Here is an 18900-nt window from a genome sequence, read left to right as displayed (position 1 = left end):
CATGAAAAAGTGGCGTTGCACCAAAAAAGGATTAATTAAAGTATTGCGGTTGCAAATCACGATTTATGGGCTTGATTAAAGCCTCGGAAACTTGAGAATTCAGAAACAAAACGTGATTGGTTGGTTTGTACAGGCAGTTGAGTGAGCTCAAAGGCAAACAACTAACAATAATTATGCAACCTAAAAATTGCATTTTAATGAATCTATATTCTTATTAAAAACAACTTCACTTGAAGGCAAAATATATTCGTATATTCTTATTATACACACATCATAAATAAAATGTCTACGTGTATATCTCTTCGTAAAAAGACTTGATTTTGAACACATGAAGATGGTGGATAATTGGGAAAGATATGAAGTCTAATACTACTTTAGTCTCACTCAAGATGTTCACAATCTTGAGTGGCATAAAATTTTAGAAAAAATTATTTAGTGTAACAAAGTAAAAAGAAGATAGGTAGTTGGTGTTTTAATGAGGAGAGATGAGAGATTAATTTGTTTCCAAATATGGAAAATGGACAACTTAAGCGACAAACGAACGCAACCGTGTACAATATCGGCCCAAAGCATGACGGTAGCAACCTACTCGACTCCTGTAAACTTAAACCAATCACCAGACAAGCTCAACTGTGCTATCCGTGTCCCAAACGGCCACTGGACTCGTTGTTCGTTTCACCTCAAGTCCCCTTTCCACCTGCATTGCTTAGACCAGAAATATAAAGATAATTCCAAGACATCGAAGAACAAATGAAACTCAAATGGAAGTGGTGGAGCGAAGAGGATTTGTTCCGAGGCTCTGGAACAAGTTCAAGTGCAGGTTAGTGAGAGAGCATAAGTCCCGCCGCAGCTAAAGGTGCAAGTTTTAGATGCATATGCTTTTCATAACACAACTAGAATCACTATGCAAGCATATCTGTGTGCCAGATGACATGCATTGTAAAGAGACCAAAATTAGCTCATGAAAGCAAAATTACCTTTCGAATTTGTTAGTATGCCTTGAATTTGTTTCCTAATTAGAATATGATCTCATGTGTGCTTATTTATATGTGAGTAAAGCACATAGTTCTTAAATCGTGATCTTAGGTCTGAAATCTGTAACTACAGTCATAATACAATTTGTTCTCCGTTCTTGCCCGTGGATATAGCCAATTGGCGAACTACGTAAATTCTGTGTCTCCTTACGTTATTTCGTTTGTCGATTACACAATTACTCTATAATGTCACAACATAATTGACAATAAGTTGCTCTAGCTTTTCAATCGTTATCCACCGATATAAATTTTCCAGTAGGATCCTGCCTCTGGCTATGGACTCAACCTGAAGCAGTTGGCGGTTTAGATCTAAGAATGCATCATATACACAATCATACCTAGGACATGTTAGAAGCAAAAGTGGAAAATTCAACATCCCATATCGGCATTACTGCTAAAAAATTGCTGTTTGCATATAGTAAGGTCTGGTTAGCAGCATTCTTCACTAAACAATAAATACAGATCACCCGTAAAAAGAAGGCAGTGAGACGGACTGCTCATTTTAGTACATCAATAGACATGGTTAAGCTATTGTAAACGATAACTCAAGAAAGCTTCAGAGCCATTTCTTGAAGCAGTGACCTTTTTTGTGATGCATTGATGACATGACGCGTTTCAGCATTCTCAAGGACATCAGCAATAATTGCAGCTGCATGGCCGAGAGGTTCTTCTGCGGCTCTTTTCAACATAAAGGCCTGTTTGTTAGAAAATTCCCCCAGATTAACATCAGAACCACATTACATGATTAAAAGCTACACCTCTTGATGTTTGAAAATAGGTACAAACACCATAATATCGTTCTGAATAATTCATATGAGAAAAAGTAAGAGATTAGATGAGATGATTTGAGGAACAACAAACAACTAGTTAGTTTTATACAGAAACTTTTTTCATTGAATTTTTCCCTAAAAAATATTTTCATGCAAATTTAAGCATGGCTGAACTTTCATCCTATCAATAGGAGAGATTCTGGTGGAGGAGGAAGTATGAAGAGGTGGAGCAAGACCTGTCCGTGATGTGTGATGGTTAATGAACAAGGCGGTTGGAACCATGGCTCTCCATCTATTTGAACCGGCAAGCCAGTAAAAATCTGAATCTTAATTGACTGCCCCTGTGCAAGCCTGCGAGCTCGGGATAGGCCAACCTGTCCAAGACACCCCATGATAAAACAATACGACAGATTATTGGTCAGCTGCAATCGAAGTTGCAAATGCTTCACCTTCTCTAAAGAAAGAGAATATGACTAAACCTTAACATGACATTTCTGACTAAAACATTTTTTATTCCAGGAAACAATTTTGTGCTAACATTTTCTGTTGACTCAGTACCGAGTAATTAAATATGATGCTAGAAAAAGCTATATTTTATTACAACGCTTATAAAGAAATTATCAAATTCAGAGTAAGAAATTATTTGCTCTGGGCTGTAAATCATTGACCCAAAATCACAAATGCAAAGCACCCAAAGACGTCATATTGATCAAAGCATGATCCATTCAAGAGCTCAAGCTAAATACTTTACTAAGGAAGTATTGGCATATAAATTTTTCTTAGAAAACATGTGACACTGATATACTATATTCTTCAAATGATGTTTCAGATCCTTCAGATGAGACCATCTAGTTCAATCTAATCTTCAACTAAATTGTAGAGTGTTTTTTAAAAACCGAAAACTCTTGCAATAAAAGTGTTTCAGAGTGTCATCATTATCTCACAGGAAAAAGGAGTTCGACATGCCTGCAGCTTTCCAAGATGCCATGTCCCTGAAATGCTTACTACCTCAAGCACTTTGTCATGCATAGATTGAGGATCAAAATTATCATAGTTCTCATCTTCATTCTGCCATAGGTCGACACCACCCATATAACTCCCAATATTAGCTACAAGGACACCCTCCGCGTCCTAAAATCAATGAAGCAACAAAACAATTCCAATAAGAATGCTGCATTGGTTTGGTTGAAATACAACTATTTTACATAGGCTTAGCAGAACGAAAAAACAACTTAGATTCGGAATAAAACATAGGAGTTGATAAGTTAAAGCAAAAGGTAAACTTAAGGTAAAGCTGCAAAAGAGTTTTGTGGAAAGACAATAGACATTTAGATTGAAGTTTCAAGATGGTGTGCACTGTCTGTAAGGAATATGATATACTATATAAGGTATACATAACTATGTTGCACTGACCTCGGGAACCTCAACCTCGACACCATCCACCTCAACCCGGACTTGCCAGGGGAAGTCGGCAAATGTCCTATCCATTATACTTCTGGCACCTTCTCTTGCATAAAGAACCTTATTCATAAACTGCAAGAAACAAGTTATTTGAGTTGAGCTTGAAAAAATATTTTATGAGCAAAGGACTTTAGCCAATGATAGGGCCTTGACCAGCAATGGAAAATATGCACATGCAGCACAAATACACTTAATGATTCTCATGTTTGCTAAGTACAAGGACAGTAATGCATCAGTACCTTGGTCCTTGAGTAATAAAAGGCATTTTCAATTAGTTAAATATTATGAACTTTTTCAACTACAAGCAAATAGATAAGTACCCAGACATTGATGTGAGTTCGACAAACAACATTTAGCTTCATAGTACATAATCTGATTTCTAATTCAAACTTGACTTAGCACAAGCGAGTTTCAAGTCATAGATAACTAATGTCTTTAAATAATGCGTAATGTACCAAAGAAAAACAAACCCACAGCATGAAGCCCAAATGAACATAAAATATCAAACAATGGAAGAAGTAACTCCAAATACTTTTCATTAGCTGCACATTACAATATAGAGAAGTCTACTAGGTGCTCTAAGCTCCGAACATTTTTTGCTATAGGTGAACCAACCAAAGTGAATGATCAAATTTGTTTGATACTGAATGACAGCAATTTATGGACATATACATATGTCATTTTGTGACAGAATTTTAAAATGAGACAGTCTTGAAACTTAAGTAACCTACAGCTTCCCTTCAACATGTCAAAGAACAGGGAACAGAGAATGCTATCATGCATCATCAAGCCAAGAATGTAATATCAATAATAAGACACTCATTCTTCCATTTGCCAGTAATTTCCGGAAAGATAGAGGTTTTACTGCTATTGACATATAACAATGTTTAAGAAAAAATAAAACATAAAGCATTCTGTTCACTTGAATGTACCATCAAATGTATTTTCTAAAAAGTACTCCCTCCGTCCCTTTGTAGTAGAGGTGTTTCTTTTCGGCACGGATTTAAGAAAAAATGTTTTGAGTGAGTTAAGCAAATGAAGAATAAAGTAGTAAGGAAAAGGGCAGAGGGATGAAGAGAGAAAAAATGTATTGCTTTTTGCCAAAAATGGAAATGACTCAGCTACAAAGGGACGGATGGAGTAACCAGCATGATGACTTCATTTCCAGAAGATGTCTATAATACAAACTAATGGCACCTACCTGGTTGTAGAACTTATCAGGGTTCTCTTCTCGCATATTATGGATTTCCAAAGCAACTTTTGCATCGCATCCAACCCCTACAAAAGCAGCAATTGTTAATGAGGTATGACACATTTTTTGTAAAAAATTATTCGAGGAAAAAATTGGTGCAAGGTTGGCGAGAAAGTTAATAACGAACAAACTAAATATGGCCAACAAGTTTGATGGGAAGTATACCAAGATAGTTGTTCATGAATTTAGGAGAATGGAGTGGTTTCCTGTGCTGGCTCGTGATTGATACCTCCCATCTATCAAGCATGGTAACAGCAGCATGTTCAATGTGATCCAATAACGTGTACAGACCTCCTTGCCTCTCAACTGAACCTAGGCCAGCTCCCCAAGAAAGTACTCGAGCCATATCATTTCCAGTCCCGGCAGGAAGAATGGCCACTGGTGGAGCAGAAACAAAGTTTTGCTTGTCTATTGCATTCAGTACCCAGCCAACAGTACCATCTCCTCCACAAACAAGAATTCGGAAATGAGGCATCTTCCTAAACAAGTCGAGTCCAGCTTCTGGACCTTGTGTTGAGCTTAATTCGAAAACCTAAAGTGAAAAAACTAATTAAGGAACCAAATGACATAGCAATTCCTTTAGGAATATTGAAACGCATTTCAATAAAGTAAAAAGAGAAAGATTAATCTGTGAGGACATGCAAGGAGCACATCCACCCCCACGAAAGAAAAGGGAAATAAAAAAAATCACTTACACACATACACAACATATAATACATGTCGTCAAAACAACAATCAAGACATATATCTGCATATATGAACAACTTCATATATGTGAACATTCTTTGCTTTCAATGCACTATCAGGACCAGATTAGAATAGGTATTCTAGCCTTAAACCACCACTGATGAGAGATTTTAGAAAGCCTACTATCCTACTTGAATGTTCATCTTGACAGATGTTTCTTTTTCATATGATTCTTCCAACCACACTCTAGCCCTAATCACCATAAATTGATTAATGAATAGCATATTCATAAGCATAGATGGTGCAGCTAGTCCTTTCTATGCAGCTCTTAAATTTCCAATCTCACTTCCATAATGAGTTTCACTAAACTATTTGGAGGGGACGAAAAAGAACATAGAAATAAATATTAAAGCTTGTAACCCGAAAGGGAAAACTTGGTATTTAGTAATTACCATGGACAAATATGATTTATCTGTAATTGGTGGGATGCAATCATGCAATATCATCATTGCATCCATGTTTCCAAGATATACAGATACAAGTTTATTTTCAGACACTCAAAACTTGTTCTAAACATCTAATGCATATTTGGTTAAATGAAGCCTTGATTAGATGATACAGCCTAAACAACTCTGACCTGTACAGGATTCAGTAGAATATTCAGTCTCTGCTTGAGTGAATTTCCTCGTTGAGCTCCACTCTTTTTGTTGATGAACACAAGTAAGGGCCTTGCCTCTGGCGGCAGATCATTAAATTCATACTTTTGTCTCAAGCCTCCTAACTGGCTCTCCTCCTTTTGATTAATAGATACGTTTCTTCTCAAAATAGGACCCATTTCCATTTTTTTAGCTTCTCCGTGTTGATCCGCCACCTCAGCATTTGTATGACCGTTTTGGTTTTCTTCAATTCTATGAGAACCATTCACCATCTGACCTGTCGCCATAGGAATCTCCATGGAGGTGTCACTCATATTACTACCATTACCAGTATCATTTGAGATCTCAACTCCATGCTTATATTTCATACTTTGACTTCTTATGGTAGCACGCATGGAAGATGCAATCTCATTGGCTCCTTGGGTGATGGAACTCAGAAATCCACCAGAATAAGTCCAATTAAATTGCTTAACATATAGAGGTGATAGTATAAGCCTTCTGTAAGGGCCCAAATCACAAACATCCCCTGTGTCATTAAACAAACTACCATGGCAGTCAACATGCACCAAACGCTGACACCATAAGCAACACCATATTGGGGATCCCTCAAGAAAAGTACCACTGCATGGCTCTTCACAGTAGCAACAGAATGATGATTCATCAGGTTGATCTGTTGCCTCGGTCCACCGCACTGCCCATTGATGCATCATGTGTTCGTAACCAAACATCGACACACACTTACAGTCCTTGTGGGCATTAGAGGAACAGCCCAAGTGGGATGCTGCACCACATATGCTGCATCGGTGAATAAAACTATCTGAACCTACCATATGGCTGTAAGTTTGGGATGGTGAGACAGACTTTAAACAAACACAGCAGTTTAAGCTTTTCCCTCGAGTTACAGATTCCAAATCCCAAGTATGAGGAGCCACGGCAACCTTGTGCCTAGTTTTTGGGTTTTTCTTTGACCTGGCTATGGCTCTCATCCAAGTTAAATTGATGTTTCTTCTCCACTGGAAAGCTGTATAAAAAATAGTTAATATGCCCACCAAACCAGCAATGAAGCAAGACACAATAAACAGATGAGATTCTGCCATTTCAGCTGGATTTTTCCAGCTGGGGAGAAAAGCATCAAAATCCAAGTCATCCATGTCTATAATAATTCTCTAACTGTCTGCTCACACATACTCAAGAAATCTAGCTCATCCATATCCAGGCTGTCAACTTCAGAACCCATTGAGGTCACATACGCCAGATTCTACATCCCAAAGTGATTGTATATTCAATTGAAACTATCACCTCTGTGCAACTATCGAATGACTCCAATGCACTCTTCCAGAAAGTTTCAGCTTATCTGAAACCTTACTTGCCTGAAAATGACTCATCTACATTCATGCATTGGTCAATCATTTAACCTCTCTTGCCAAGCTCCTTATCTGTGAGAATGAAATAAATAACTTCAAAAGTTAAACCAAACAAGATCTAATGACTCTCCTAAACACACAGATTGCACGGACCCATGTAATACTAAAACTTTGGAATCTATAGGAAAACAAATCAGGTTGATGAAAACACCTTTTATTCTTAAATCTTAGTAAAATTTTATTTAGGTCATGAGGCAATGCACTTCACTACTAATCTCGAAAAATAACATTCTGCAAATTCTGATGCGCACCTAGGCTATCATCGCTAGGGAAAATCAATAATTAATCGAAATAGTTTGCTAAAACAAGTACCACCAGCTTATCAACTACTAACATTATCCGAAACAAACAATCAATCATGCAGCAAACCACGTGAAACACCGGGGTAAATTTGCGCACAGTTGCAAAAACTCAATCTCCAACAGCAAACAAATTAACAAAATCCACGTACTTTTCTTCACCGTTAAGCAACCAACAAAAGCAAAATCAACAGAAATGTCACAATCTCCTCATAAAAGGTAAATGTGAATCGAAAGGGAAAACTCACGAAGAGATCAACAGCGGCGAAACCCTACGAAGAGCGAGGCAATGTTTATCTTATCCCGCGAAAAATGGAATAAATCACGCGACGGAGAAAAGGAATAAAGGCGATATTTGCTGTTCCTTAGCTCGTGATTCTGTTCTGTGAACGTGTTATTTCTGGCGAAATTACATGCGTTTCGGGAAATCTATATCAATTTTGTTTGCGTATTATTTTTGGTTCAAAATCCTTTTTCCTTTCTGGAGATTCTGTAGAATCGAGATACCCACTGAACATCGTTTAGCGAGAGAGAGAGGGGTTCATTGGAAACGGAATCTAGAAGACACGTGGCGTAAAAAGATCGTTAAAGTGTGGGACGTGGGGCCCTTAGGTATGGGAGCAGTCGGTTGGTCATAGTACCTGCCTTTGACTGCCTGTTGCCGTTGAATGGTCACGAAATGATTTTAAAATTTTGTAGTACCTTCACAAATATTGGCTGAAATTTAGTCCATCTACAAATATAAGCGGCGGGCGCCCTAAGCCGCACCCTAAGGGTGTCCACTATAAGGCGGACACGCCCAATAGCCGCGCTCCAGTTTTTGTCCGTAGCCCCAATTTTATTTTCCATAGCTCCAAAATTTTGTGTCCGCCACTATGGTGGACACCTCCAATAGCCCCCAAATTTTATAATCAACTTTCATTTTATAATATTTCAAGTAATTATGAACAAATTTATCGGGCTCTTAGTGGATTAGAATAAGCCGACTATACGAATTAAAAATAAAAATAAAATAAAATACAAAATAAAATTAAAATTAGAATTACACACTAAATTAAAATTAAATTAAATTAGAATTAAATTTATCGGGCTCTTAGTGGATTAGAATAAGCCGACTATTCGTGAGTTTATATTGGGGTGGTAGAATATATCAACTTCATCATGTGGGCATTTGTTATGATCCTCCTCGTGCGAGAGCTTCCATCGTATTGGATTCATGTGTTTCATTATCTGAATTAGTAGGAATGATATGTGCTAAGATAAGAATAGATTCCAACCAACACTTCATCGAAATATCTTGGAGGCATTGTTTCTTGGGTACCGGTACGAGTTATGTATGTACTGCGGTTGACAGTGATCAAAGTGTGTTTTATATGTTCAATGCGGCTCTAAATTCTACTCGGCATATTGAATTATTTGTTGAGTATTCGTCTGTTGGAAATGCCTTAATCCCACCAATTGTTGATCATGGTGTTGGATCATCTACGAGGTTTGAACCTATGAGCATCGACTGCGGTATGAATGAGCAAACAGACGTTGCAGATGTTGGATTGAATACTCAAGAGAATGTACAAGAGCATGCTGATGTTGATGTTGTACGAGGAGACCTTGCAGATCCAGAATTGTCGTCATCATCGTCTGATGATATTTTAAGTGATGATTCCGGTGCTGACTCTAGTGATGAGGAGGTAGTGTATAAACCCGTCGTACAAGGTGAACAACCACTTCCAGAATATGTTCACACTGGGTTGAAATATTTTCGCAAACTGCCAAGTGGTTGTACTGAGGCACCTGAAGTTGGTAATGAACGCAGTACCATGTACTGGGATGAAGAACACCCATATCGGATTAATGGTGGAACAAAATTTGATAGCAAGCTGCATGTGAAGACTGCTATTACTATGTGGAGTCTGAGGCAACACCGGCAATTTAGCGTGAATGAGGAGCTACTGCCTTCGCCGCTGGTTTAATTCGAAGTAGAGACGCATGACGCTCATGCGTCTCTCCCTAAGACGCATGAGCATCATGCGTCGTCAGTCAAATTTTAAAAAAATAAAAGATGCATGAGAGTCATGCGTCTGTCTTTAAGACGCATGACTTTCATGCGTCGTCAAAATAAAACGGAAAAAAAATGAGAGACGCATGACCCTCATGCGTCTCTATAAAAGACGCATGACAGTCATGCGTCTCATTAAAAAGAGACGCATGACAGTCATGCGTCTCATTAAAAAGAGACGCATGAGGGTCATGCGTCTCTCCCAAATCCGGAACAAAAAAAAAACGCAGGACAAACGAGGAATGATTAATATACTCTAGAACTAAAGAAGAAAAAACCCTTGAAGTGAGCTCTCTCATTCCTTATATCTTCACGTTATTTATAAATTGTCCAGATTTTGTAATTTTGATGGAGAGTGTCATGTATTGTTGTTAAACCAATAGTATTTCTGAAATTTTACTTTGGATTTTCACCGATTACGACAGGTAATCAGAAAATGCCTGAAATCATCATTGACTTTGAGTGGATCGCCTGAGAAGAAGCAATTACCGGAGGATTTTGTTGAGAGACAGACTTGGGATCCAAGAGGTTAGTGTTATTATAAGTATGTATACGGTTGTTTTAGGTAAGAGTACGTCTGATTTGTTTCGGATTGGTTAGTTCTTATATGGTTAAATATTTGCTAGCAGAGGAGACGCAGCTGAGAGCTGTTAATGAGGCATTGCATCTATCAACTGCCCCACCGAATGTTGTATGCCGTGAAAATGAGCAGAACCGGATCTTGGATTTCTGCAAGAAATGCGTTAAGGAAGAGAAGGCTGGAAGTCTGTATGTGTGTGGGTGCCCGGGAACTGGGAAGACGTTGTCGATGGAAAAAATAAAAGTGATGCTTGTCGACTGGGCAAACAAGGTACTCGTCTATGCTTCATCTAAAATTGTTTTTTCTTAGTCATATAAATTTTGGATAGCATGATATTCATTTGTAATAAGTTGCCCATTTTTATCGTCTATCTGAATTCTGGGCTGCTAGTCTAGACTGAAACTAAATGTGGTTTTAAATTAAAAATTTCATAGATCAGGAACCCCTCATTTTTTTTTCTTTGATCTTGATTAGTGAATGAATTCGAGCTTAAGTACATGACATGTTCTGTTTGTGGTCAACACTGTGCTTCTCCTACTATCCTGCAATCTCATCTCGTTAATAGTCACATTTGTTCACTTTTATGTGGGAACAGGAAGGTGTACAGCCTCCAGATGTATTATCCATCAATTGCACTACCCTTGCAAACATGAGTGAGATTTTCAGCAAGGTATGTTGATGCTATGTATGTGTGATTTCAAACCAAGATCCTAGAGTATTAATACCTTACTCTTGTAGATTCTTGGTCAAACTCATTCTGGGAAGAAACCTAGTCCTACATCATCTTTGCAACAGCTTCAGAAATTGTATTCTCAACATACACCTGGCATGAAGATGATGTGAGTGTCACGTGCCAATTTTCTTGTTCCTTAAGCTTAAGGCGTGATAGTTCCCATTATTATACAACTCATTTATTGGTTTCGTAAATCTTTAGTTGGCATTAATAGCAAGGACATTCAAGTTCTCCGAATTCTATTGTGTTTTTTTAACTCACTCAATTCTTCAATTATGGTTACAGATTGGTTGTAGCTGATGAGCTGGATTATTTGATTACCAAAGACCGAGCTATGCTGCATGATCTTTTCATGCTAACAACTATGCCTTTCTCCAGGTGTATTTTGCTAGGTATGTTAAGCAGACCTAAAAGCTTGAAGTTCTAAGGTCATTCACTCTGAGAGTTGGTTTTAATCTCATTAACTTGTGTATGCAGGGGTTGCTAATGCTATTGACTTGGCCGACAGGTTTATCCCAAAACTACAAACCTTAAATTGTGAGTGCTTGTTATAACCAGCTGATTTCTAGTAATCTGCTGATTACATTCATTTTGGCTGCATCCATTTTTTTATTCCCAAACTCGGAGGAAATAATTTTCTCCACATTTGGAAGTTCTAGTCATACATCATGTAATTATAAGGATCTACTGAAAAGATTTTCCTCACAGATTGTAATATAAATATGTTCTCCTTGTGCTTGAGTGGCTTTTCTGATTCATAAACTATTCTTGGAAACATTAGTTGTTGTTTGCTTTGCCTTGTAAAGTTGTCTCAGTCTTGCTGGGTTTGAAATTTAAGGATTTCAAATGAATATATTGTGTGTTTGAAATCCATCTAGAATTCAAATATATTTCCACTCCACCCTAATCTGTCAATAGAAATACGGTCACTGGTGGATTTCAATCTACTAGAGAAACAACCACCATGATTTCTAATTGATCCTTAACCCTTCATTCCAAATGCAATCTAAAAGTTTTCTGCAGTATTACATATATCCAGTAGTAGGTTTTCACATATTCAATTCTTATAACCTTTCATGTCTGATTTAGCTTACATGTGGATTCTTGGCTTTTGGTTGATGTATTATATGTTTTTAGGTAAACCTATGGTCATAACCTTTTGTGCCTACTCCAAGGATCAGATCATCAATATTATTCAAGAAAGACTAAAGGTAAGCCTTTAATTTTCCAGCTTTTACCAAGACATTACGGGATTTACATACAGGACTACATGAGCAACATGCTTCGAATTCTGAAGGCAAGTCTATAACAATAGTTGACCAACTGGGATCAAGTTAATTGAAGGCTCTTGTTTACTTTATTCTACTAATCAGTTCTTGGTATACCCTAACTTTAAAGTATATCTAATAAAATAGAATAGCATAAAAAGAAATGGAAGGTTAAATAAAATGGATAAATAAAGAATAACTAACTTTATCTCATCAGCAGTGCATCTGAAGATGTATTCGCTGAGATCGTATAGTTTAGAATTCGTTTTTCTTGGATAAATATCATGTCAGTCTAACATAACTGCAACTTTGACAGGCACTTCCCTATACTGTTTTCCAGCCACAAGCACTGGAACTCTGTGCCGGGGTGAGCTCAATTTCTTTTCCTTTGGAACATTAAAACAGTGGTTCTCTTTTAAGTCTCTCTCTTCAAATTCATTGCTCCTTACAGGTGCTAATAGGGGTCAATTTGACATGTCTTATTAATATTCTCAATGATGTTTTTCTGTTTCTGCAGAAAGTTGCTGCAGCATCGGGAGATATGAGAAAGGCTCTTGCAGTGTGCAGGTTGGTATTTTTACACTTATGTTTGCATAGCCATTTTTTTTATGTTGGGTTCAACGGACTCCAAACCAGAGCAGTTACAGAGAGATGCCATAATTTTAGGTCCCTCAGGAAAATGGATTTAAGTTACTATTAAGACCATATGCTGCTTATGTCCGCATTGAACCGCAATAACAAGAGCTGTTCAATGTATTTTTTTCAGGAGTGCGATTGAAATGCTAATAGGCGAGTCTATGTTATCATCAGTAGTTGGGACTGAAGATCAACTAAAGCCTACTGCAAATGACATGATGTCTAATCAAGTAAGTACCACGAGAAACATTATTATCTACTTAGTCTTCTAATTCTACCCCCAATGTTCTGTTATGAAACTTGGTGTTTTGACATCTTTTGTGAAACCTCTCTTCATGTTATATGCACTTTGAAGATTTTGATTATGTCTTTTAAATGCTTGGGGACTTTTGCAGGTGAGAATACATCATGTTGCTGCTGCATTATCAAAGGTGTATAAATCGCCAGTAATAGACACAATTATATCACTGCCCCAACATCAACAGGTGGGATAAATTTGCAACATGCTGGGATTCTTTTATGATGGCATACGTTTTGTAGTTAAATAATTTGATAAAATGTTACTACTCATCAATCTTAATAGTTTACACTTTTCTTATACTACGTATATTCATATGCTTTTTTAATGAGAGCCATTTCCCCAGATCATCCTCTGCTCAGCTGTGAAGCTTTTTCGAGAAGGAAAGAAGGGCACAACCCTCGGAGAGGTATGCTTCCACCAATTCTCAATACCAATATAAATCTTTCCAACGTTGGGATTAAATGCCACTCATTATACTGCTGCAGTTGAATAAATATTACGTGGATGTGTGTAAATCGACTATGATCCCTCCAGTTGGCATTTTGGAGCTCTCAAGTATGTGCAGGGTGCTAGACGACCAGGTAAATAATACTCATATTATTCATGACCATGCAAACACAGCATTCTACATGGCTATGACTGAATATTTCATATGTTCTTAATCTCATGGGAATAAAAAATTTGAAATTGCAGGGAATTCTTAAACTTGGACAATCAAGAGAGGATAAGCTAAGAAGAGTGACATTAAATGTTGACGGAGCAGACATTGTTTTTGCACTGCAGGTACTCTAATATGCTTATTTCAGTGCTTGTGTGAGTTGTATCTCCTCAAGTTGTATATTTGATCACAATAATTTTGAGAACAGGGAGTTCGATTCTTCCGGAACTGTCTGAAGTGATTATTTGGAAAAGAGTCACGATCCTTTGCTGGTTGATAAACCAAATTAAGGAGAGGTAAGGTTAGTAAACCACATCTACATTCATGTTAATACACTTTTTGGTTGCATTTATCACAATTAACTCTCTCTGGTCATGTATAGGTAAAACAACATATGCAGCTCTACATTTGGTCAAGTATGAATTCATCTCTGTGGGTCTGTAGTAATACTCAGATGCAATGAATAAATTGAAAAACGAGTGCTTAAAGCAAATGAGCTCATATGGATGCTTGAGGAAGTAAACACAGCAAAGAGGATGAAATGGCAAGCAAGGAAATCATACACTGTAATGTGTTGAAGACTGAACATTATTTTGGCATAAATTATACTGAAAATAGAATATACTAGTAGGTTATTTTTCAGCAGTCCATCATTAGGCTGCGGTTTCTTTTATAGTATAATCAATAAGAATGCAATCATTTTTTTTGTTATTGGAAATACGTCTCCATTCTTCTGGAAGAGATTTGACTACAGATATAGTATGAGATTTATTTTTGGTCTCAGTAGTTAATCTTTTCTACAAGTCAAGCAAGAAAATTTGAGGCTGTTGTTGCACCGTTACTACTTCAAAATAGCACGGAGGAAAATGCATATTCATGTACAACACTCCAAACTACTACCTCTCCTATGCAAAATTGGTAAATAATGGTAGACATAGAAAAAGTGATTATAGAAATATTATTGAAAAATGAAATTCTTAGATTTTTTTGATGAAACTAATTTTAATGAATAATCTAAAATGAGAAAATATGATTATATTTTATGATTATTAAATGGGCCGAAAATGTTGATTGGTTAAACAACCACAATGAAACGGCCTTTTGGAGGGAAAACCGGCCACATGAAAACGACGCCTTTGCCCCTCGACCGCATCGCCTTCTCTCTCTCTAACACACACACAGAGACATCGTTTCTTCTCCTAGTCGCACTTCATTCCTATCGCCTACTTCCTGCCTACCTAATTCTTCCATATTTTCCATCGGATTCACATCTACGATTGCAATTACATTCCTTCTTTCTACGTTGATTCATCGTTTACTTTTGTTGCTGAAGCAACAATAGTATTAATCAATGTCTTCTTTCAGCGTCCAAGGCCCGAAGGTTTCGCCTCTCCTGGCCGCTTCATCGCAGCCGGCTCATAGACGGCACTTAATTGCTTCCTTTCCTCGATCGGATTGCAGATCAACTCCTGCGTTGACAACAACAGCTCAGTTTCAGGTAATTTTTGTTTAGTACTGAAAATTTTGCTTTCTGTGGTTGTTTAGTTCATTTTTGCAAGTGACATGTATGGACGCAGTTTTGTAGATTGGAATGAGTAGTACTCTAGTTTGGTTGAACTGTCAACTTGAATTTCAATTCCACTCTGGTTCTTTATTGCAAGCCATTCATATGGATATGGCAATTTAAATCATGTGTTGTTATCGCATTATCATGTCTATTAGTTACCTAGACTTTCGATGCTTCAATGTCGTTGAGAGTAAATGTAATTTAACATAAAGTTGAGTTAAGTTGGTGAGAACTGGCATGTGTGATATAGACAGTATATATCTATTTCATATGAATATGACAACACAACGACAAGGAGAAGGTGTCGTGCTAACCATCAGTCTCCATACAGCAGTGAAGTCATTAAGTTTTCTTGATGCAGTAATAGACATTCTCAAATTCAAAATAAGTTCATGTAGTAGCCCACAATTAACACATTCCTGTTATTCCATTAGTTCCAGTGAAAGACTTTACTCAGTGACTGAATTTGCAAGCCTTATTATGAAGTGATATATCAAGACTGTACGAAAATTCGAAAGATGTTGCCAATCTCAGAGCAGCTGTTCAGAGAACACATTAAGATTTCTGTTAGGCATCTTCGGTTTTACCTAGCAAACTTGCGATCTCGTCACAGATTTATCATTTATGCCAATTGATGGTTAATGTATTTCTCATAATTTGAAAAGTTCATTTCTTGGTTTGGTGGTAATTAGTATCATGAATATCGTACTTTAGTTTAATTTCGAACCACTGATTTTCAAATGGAATAAAAAACAGTTAGTGAATGAATATAGGATGTGATAATGTCCCACAGTCCCAGTTTTTAGATTTTGTTCAATTCGACATATCTTCAGCTGGAGACAGAAAGACTTGGGTTGCTCTCAGTATTTCATGTCTTTTAAAATGTTTGGATGTGGAAAGGCATAGAATGTTGCAGACTTACAGTTTAGAGAAGATAGAAACAATGATGTTTAATTAGTGGATAACGGCGATAAGCTTCCTCCCTTTCTTCAGGGATGTAGCATCAGCCAATCAGATGCCTTAGGTCTGTGCTCAGCTTAGTCAGGTAAGACGAATGGTGATGATGGTATAACTTGTTTTCGTTTTCTTCGTTTGCTTTTCAATTCTCCTATACCTGAGTTTCCTTGACTTGGAGGATATAGCTGAGATTTTTCCTACTTTAATCAGGCTGTGGTCGAAAAGGTTCCAAATGCTACTCCAGCTCTAGAGACACTGCCTATCCTAGAATCTGAAAAGCAAGATGAAGTTCCAGATGCATCCTCTATTTCAACTTTTATGAACCAAGTGTCAGATCTTGTCAAGTATGTAAACCAAATTGCGTAGAATCTGGTCACTTTCTCAGTCAATCTGTATTAAAATTTTTCCTTCCTTTTCCTTTTCCTCAAATGGTCAGGCTTGTGGATTCAAAAGATATTGCAGAGTTGCAGCTTAAACAATTGGATATTGAAATCCTTATCCGGAAAAAGGAAGCACTGCCACAGTCATCAAGTCCAGATCCTGTTTACCTCATACCACTTCCTACATACCAGTCTGCACTACCACCAAGCACTCCTGCTCCGGAATCTGTGGCCTCTAGACCGTCATCTCCCACTTCAGCACCTGCACCAACGAAATCAACGTCATCACATCCCCCATTGAAATGCCCAATGGCTGGAAACTTCTATCGTTCTCCAGCTCCTGGCGAACCACCTTTTGTGAAGGTTTGCATGAAATCATGAATGTATACATGAAAATAATTTTCCAGATATAATGATAGTGTCTATTTTTCATATATCTTATTTGGTGTGAGCTCGATGTAGGAGGACTTTCCCAATTTTCTATATCTTTTATCTAACTAAAGTTTTATCTACATAGAAAAAACAGTTTAGACCATTTTAATTTTATCTGGTGCATGCTCTGGTTTTTAGCTAATACGTGATTGTCTATTTTCCTTTTGTTTTCCTTGATTTTCTAGGTTGGGGATAAGGTGCAAAAGGGACAAGTAATATGCATCATCGAGGCTATGAAACTGATGAATGATATTGAGGTGAGCTTTAATCTCTTGCATAGCATTTATTCGTGTTTCTATGTTCTTATTTACATGGTGGATACATGTCTAGATAAATAGTTTAAAATTCGAATTACATGAAATGCTCCAATTCGGTGGTTCAGCTTGAGGGAATTTCTGAAAGCTTATGGTTAAGCTCCTTTAGATTGTTGATTCTATATTACCTAAAATGTTGTAGCAATGATGAAACTCTAGAAAAATGGAGTATTAAAAATTAAATGGGACAGCTTTATGATTTTGTTCAGATATTCAATTCAATTTCTTCTGAAATATGCTCAACTTTGTTTCATTACTTTCTTTCGATATGACATTCTTAGATACAAATAACCTCGGGATATCTTTATTTTTTCTTTCAGGCTGATCACTCTGGCACTGTAGTTGAGATTCTTGTAGATGACGGGAAACCCGTCAGCTTGGATATGGTAAGCTGTTTTCTTTGTCGACTGTTACTCGCAACTCCATTTTGAAATTTGTACCGTGTGGTTGCGTGGGAAGCTGATAATCCAATGCTAAAACAGCTTTGATGTCGAACCGATCATATGTCCTTCAAGTATGATAGAATGATGCATCAATTAGGATATAGTCGATATGTGAATCTCAAACATCATATATATTCCCCAGACCTGCTATCTCTTTCTTATAATTATTATTTTTCCTTTGCAGCCTTTATTTATAATCGAGCCATGAAGAACCAAGTGCACCTCTCATGAAAAACAACAATTAAAGCTCTGAAGTGTGAGATTTATTTGCCTTCTTGAAATGTACACTGTGAAATTAGGACAATGCTGTTCTTGTTGTAATGATGTTTAGTAATTCTGGTGTTAATTTATAATCTTCAAATAATAAATATTTTTGCGCACACAAATCACTACGTTGCAGATTAAAATTCATTTGGATGGTTACCTACAAATATTCACTTTTATATGAAAGAGAGCTCACATAAGTTTTGTTGAATAAGTTAGACATTCAAAATCTAAGAACGGAAAATGGTTCTATATTCTTATTTACAATATAGATTTTCATTCACAAATGTGTAGTGTGTTTATTCAGTGTGTGCAGTTTGTGTGCATAAATTTTTCAAATTCAATTTCATATCAATTACTTCATTTTTTAGTAAACAAATGATGTCGAATTGAATTAGAATTAAATTATTTCAAATTCAATTCAGCGTACCGGACGGACTCCTGGTGACTAAATTGAATTAAGATGGCCATAGTTTGGAAGGAGAATTCAGCTGTGGAGGAAGAAATCAAGATGTCGTCCGGTTGGCATTTTGATCCGTCCGGTGAAGAGTTGATTGAATCAAATCTGTTGAAAAAAGTGGGCTTAGAATCTCTCCCATCTAAGGTCGTGTAGGAGATAGATGCTCACCACTTTTACAAACACCCTCCGACGAATCTTGGTGCGGATTTCGATTCATTCATTCATCATATTTAGAATCATATATGCCTTTAATCATTTTCAATTATGT

At 37.1% G+C, this 18900-nt stretch overlaps 3 protein-coding genes across 4 annotated transcripts; 2 read left to right on the top strand and 1 right to left on the bottom strand.

Moving 5' to 3' along the window:
* Positions 1 to 1395: 1395 nt before the first annotated feature.
* Positions 1396 to 8118, bottom strand: LOC121791056 (diacylglycerol kinase 1-like). 2 transcript variants are annotated; one of them, XM_042189111.1, is made up of 8 exons: positions 7832 to 8118; positions 5842 to 7296; positions 4683 to 5049; positions 4467 to 4543; positions 3218 to 3337; positions 2771 to 2935; positions 2041 to 2178; positions 1396 to 1729 (listed from the first exon to the last, which is right to left on the bottom strand). In XM_042189111.1, the coding sequence occupies exons 2-8, from the start codon at positions 7009 to 7011 to the stop codon at positions 1580 to 1582; spliced, it is 2187 nt and encodes a 728-aa protein (XP_042045045.1). In that variant the 5' UTR covers positions 7012 to 7296; positions 7832 to 8118; the 3' UTR covers positions 1396 to 1579. The 2 variants fall into 2 exon arrangements, 1 of the variants encoding a protein (XP_042045045.1); XR_006048465.1 differs by having other exon boundaries at positions 1603 to 1729; positions 2749 to 2935.
* A 709-nt stretch (positions 8119 to 8827) lies between these two features.
* On the top strand, positions 8828 to 14531 carry LOC121791055 (cell division control protein 6 homolog B-like). Its single transcript, XM_042189110.1, has 17 exons — positions 8828 to 9248; positions 10033 to 10167; positions 10269 to 10489; positions 10815 to 10889; positions 10958 to 11058; positions 11238 to 11344; positions 11430 to 11489; positions 12090 to 12163; positions 12537 to 12587; positions 12738 to 12787; positions 12987 to 13086; positions 13252 to 13341; positions 13501 to 13563; positions 13643 to 13738; positions 13851 to 13940; positions 14024 to 14116; positions 14198 to 14531. Exons 1-16 carry the CDS (start codon positions 8828 to 8830, stop codon positions 14054 to 14056), a joined length of 1767 nt encoding a protein of 588 aa, XP_042045044.1. The 3' UTR covers positions 14057 to 14116; positions 14198 to 14531.
* A 412-nt stretch (positions 14532 to 14943) lies between these two features.
* On the top strand, positions 14944 to 18276 carry LOC121791057 (biotin carboxyl carrier protein of acetyl-CoA carboxylase 2, chloroplastic-like). The gene is made up of 6 exons (XM_042189112.1): positions 14944 to 15313; positions 16550 to 16683; positions 16776 to 17082; positions 17337 to 17408; positions 17786 to 17851; positions 18093 to 18276. Exons 1-6 carry the CDS (start codon positions 15167 to 15169, stop codon positions 18114 to 18116), a joined length of 750 nt encoding a protein of 249 aa, XP_042045046.1. The 5' UTR covers positions 14944 to 15166; the 3' UTR covers positions 18117 to 18276.
* The last annotated feature ends 624 nt before the right edge of the window (positions 18277 to 18900 follow it).

This window comes from Salvia splendens, unplaced genomic scaffold (assembly GCF_004379255.2).
Source record: "Salvia splendens isolate huo1 unplaced genomic scaffold, SspV2 ctg710, whole genome shotgun sequence".
Classification (NCBI taxonomy): domain Eukaryota; kingdom Viridiplantae; phylum Streptophyta; class Magnoliopsida; order Lamiales; family Lamiaceae; genus Salvia; species Salvia splendens.
Note: the sequence above shows the minus strand (reverse complement) of the source record. Positions and strands in the feature narration are given on the sequence as shown.

Excerpts from the sequence above, each read along its gene's own strand:
- LOC121791056 (XM_042189111.1), bottom strand. The coding sequence starts at position 7,011 with ATGGATGACTTGGATTTTGATGCTTTTCTCCCCAGCTGGAAAAATCCA. Across the intron at positions 2,179-2,770 it reads GGCATCTTGGAAAGCTGCAG|GTTGGCCTATCCCGAGCTCG; the intron begins GCATGTCGAACT and ends TGTCTTGGACAG. Across the intron at positions 1,730-2,040 it reads CCATCACACATCACGGACAG|GCCTTTATGTTGAAAAGAGC; the intron begins GTCTTGCTCCAC and ends TCTAACAAACAG.
- LOC121791055 (XM_042189110.1), top strand. The coding sequence starts at position 8,828 with ATGATATGTGCTAAGATAAGAATAGATTCCAACCAACACTTCATCGAA. Across the intron at positions 9,249-10,032 it reads TATTTTAAGTGATGATTCCG|ATTTTACTTTGGATTTTCAC; the intron begins GTGCTGACTCTA and ends AGTATTTCTGAA. Across the intron at positions 13,087-13,251 it reads ATGACATGATGTCTAATCAA|GTGAGAATACATCATGTTGC; the intron begins GTAAGTACCACG and ends GGACTTTTGCAG.
- LOC121791057 (XM_042189112.1), top strand. The coding sequence starts at position 15,167 with ATGTCTTCTTTCAGCGTCCAAGGCCCGAAGGTTTCGCCTCTCCTGGCC. Across the intron at positions 15,314-16,549 it reads CAACAACAGCTCAGTTTCAG|GCTGTGGTCGAAAAGGTTCC; the intron begins GTAATTTTTGTT and ends TACTTTAATCAG. Across the intron at positions 17,083-17,336 it reads GCGAACCACCTTTTGTGAAG|GTTGGGGATAAGGTGCAAAA; the intron begins GTTTGCATGAAA and ends TTGATTTTCTAG.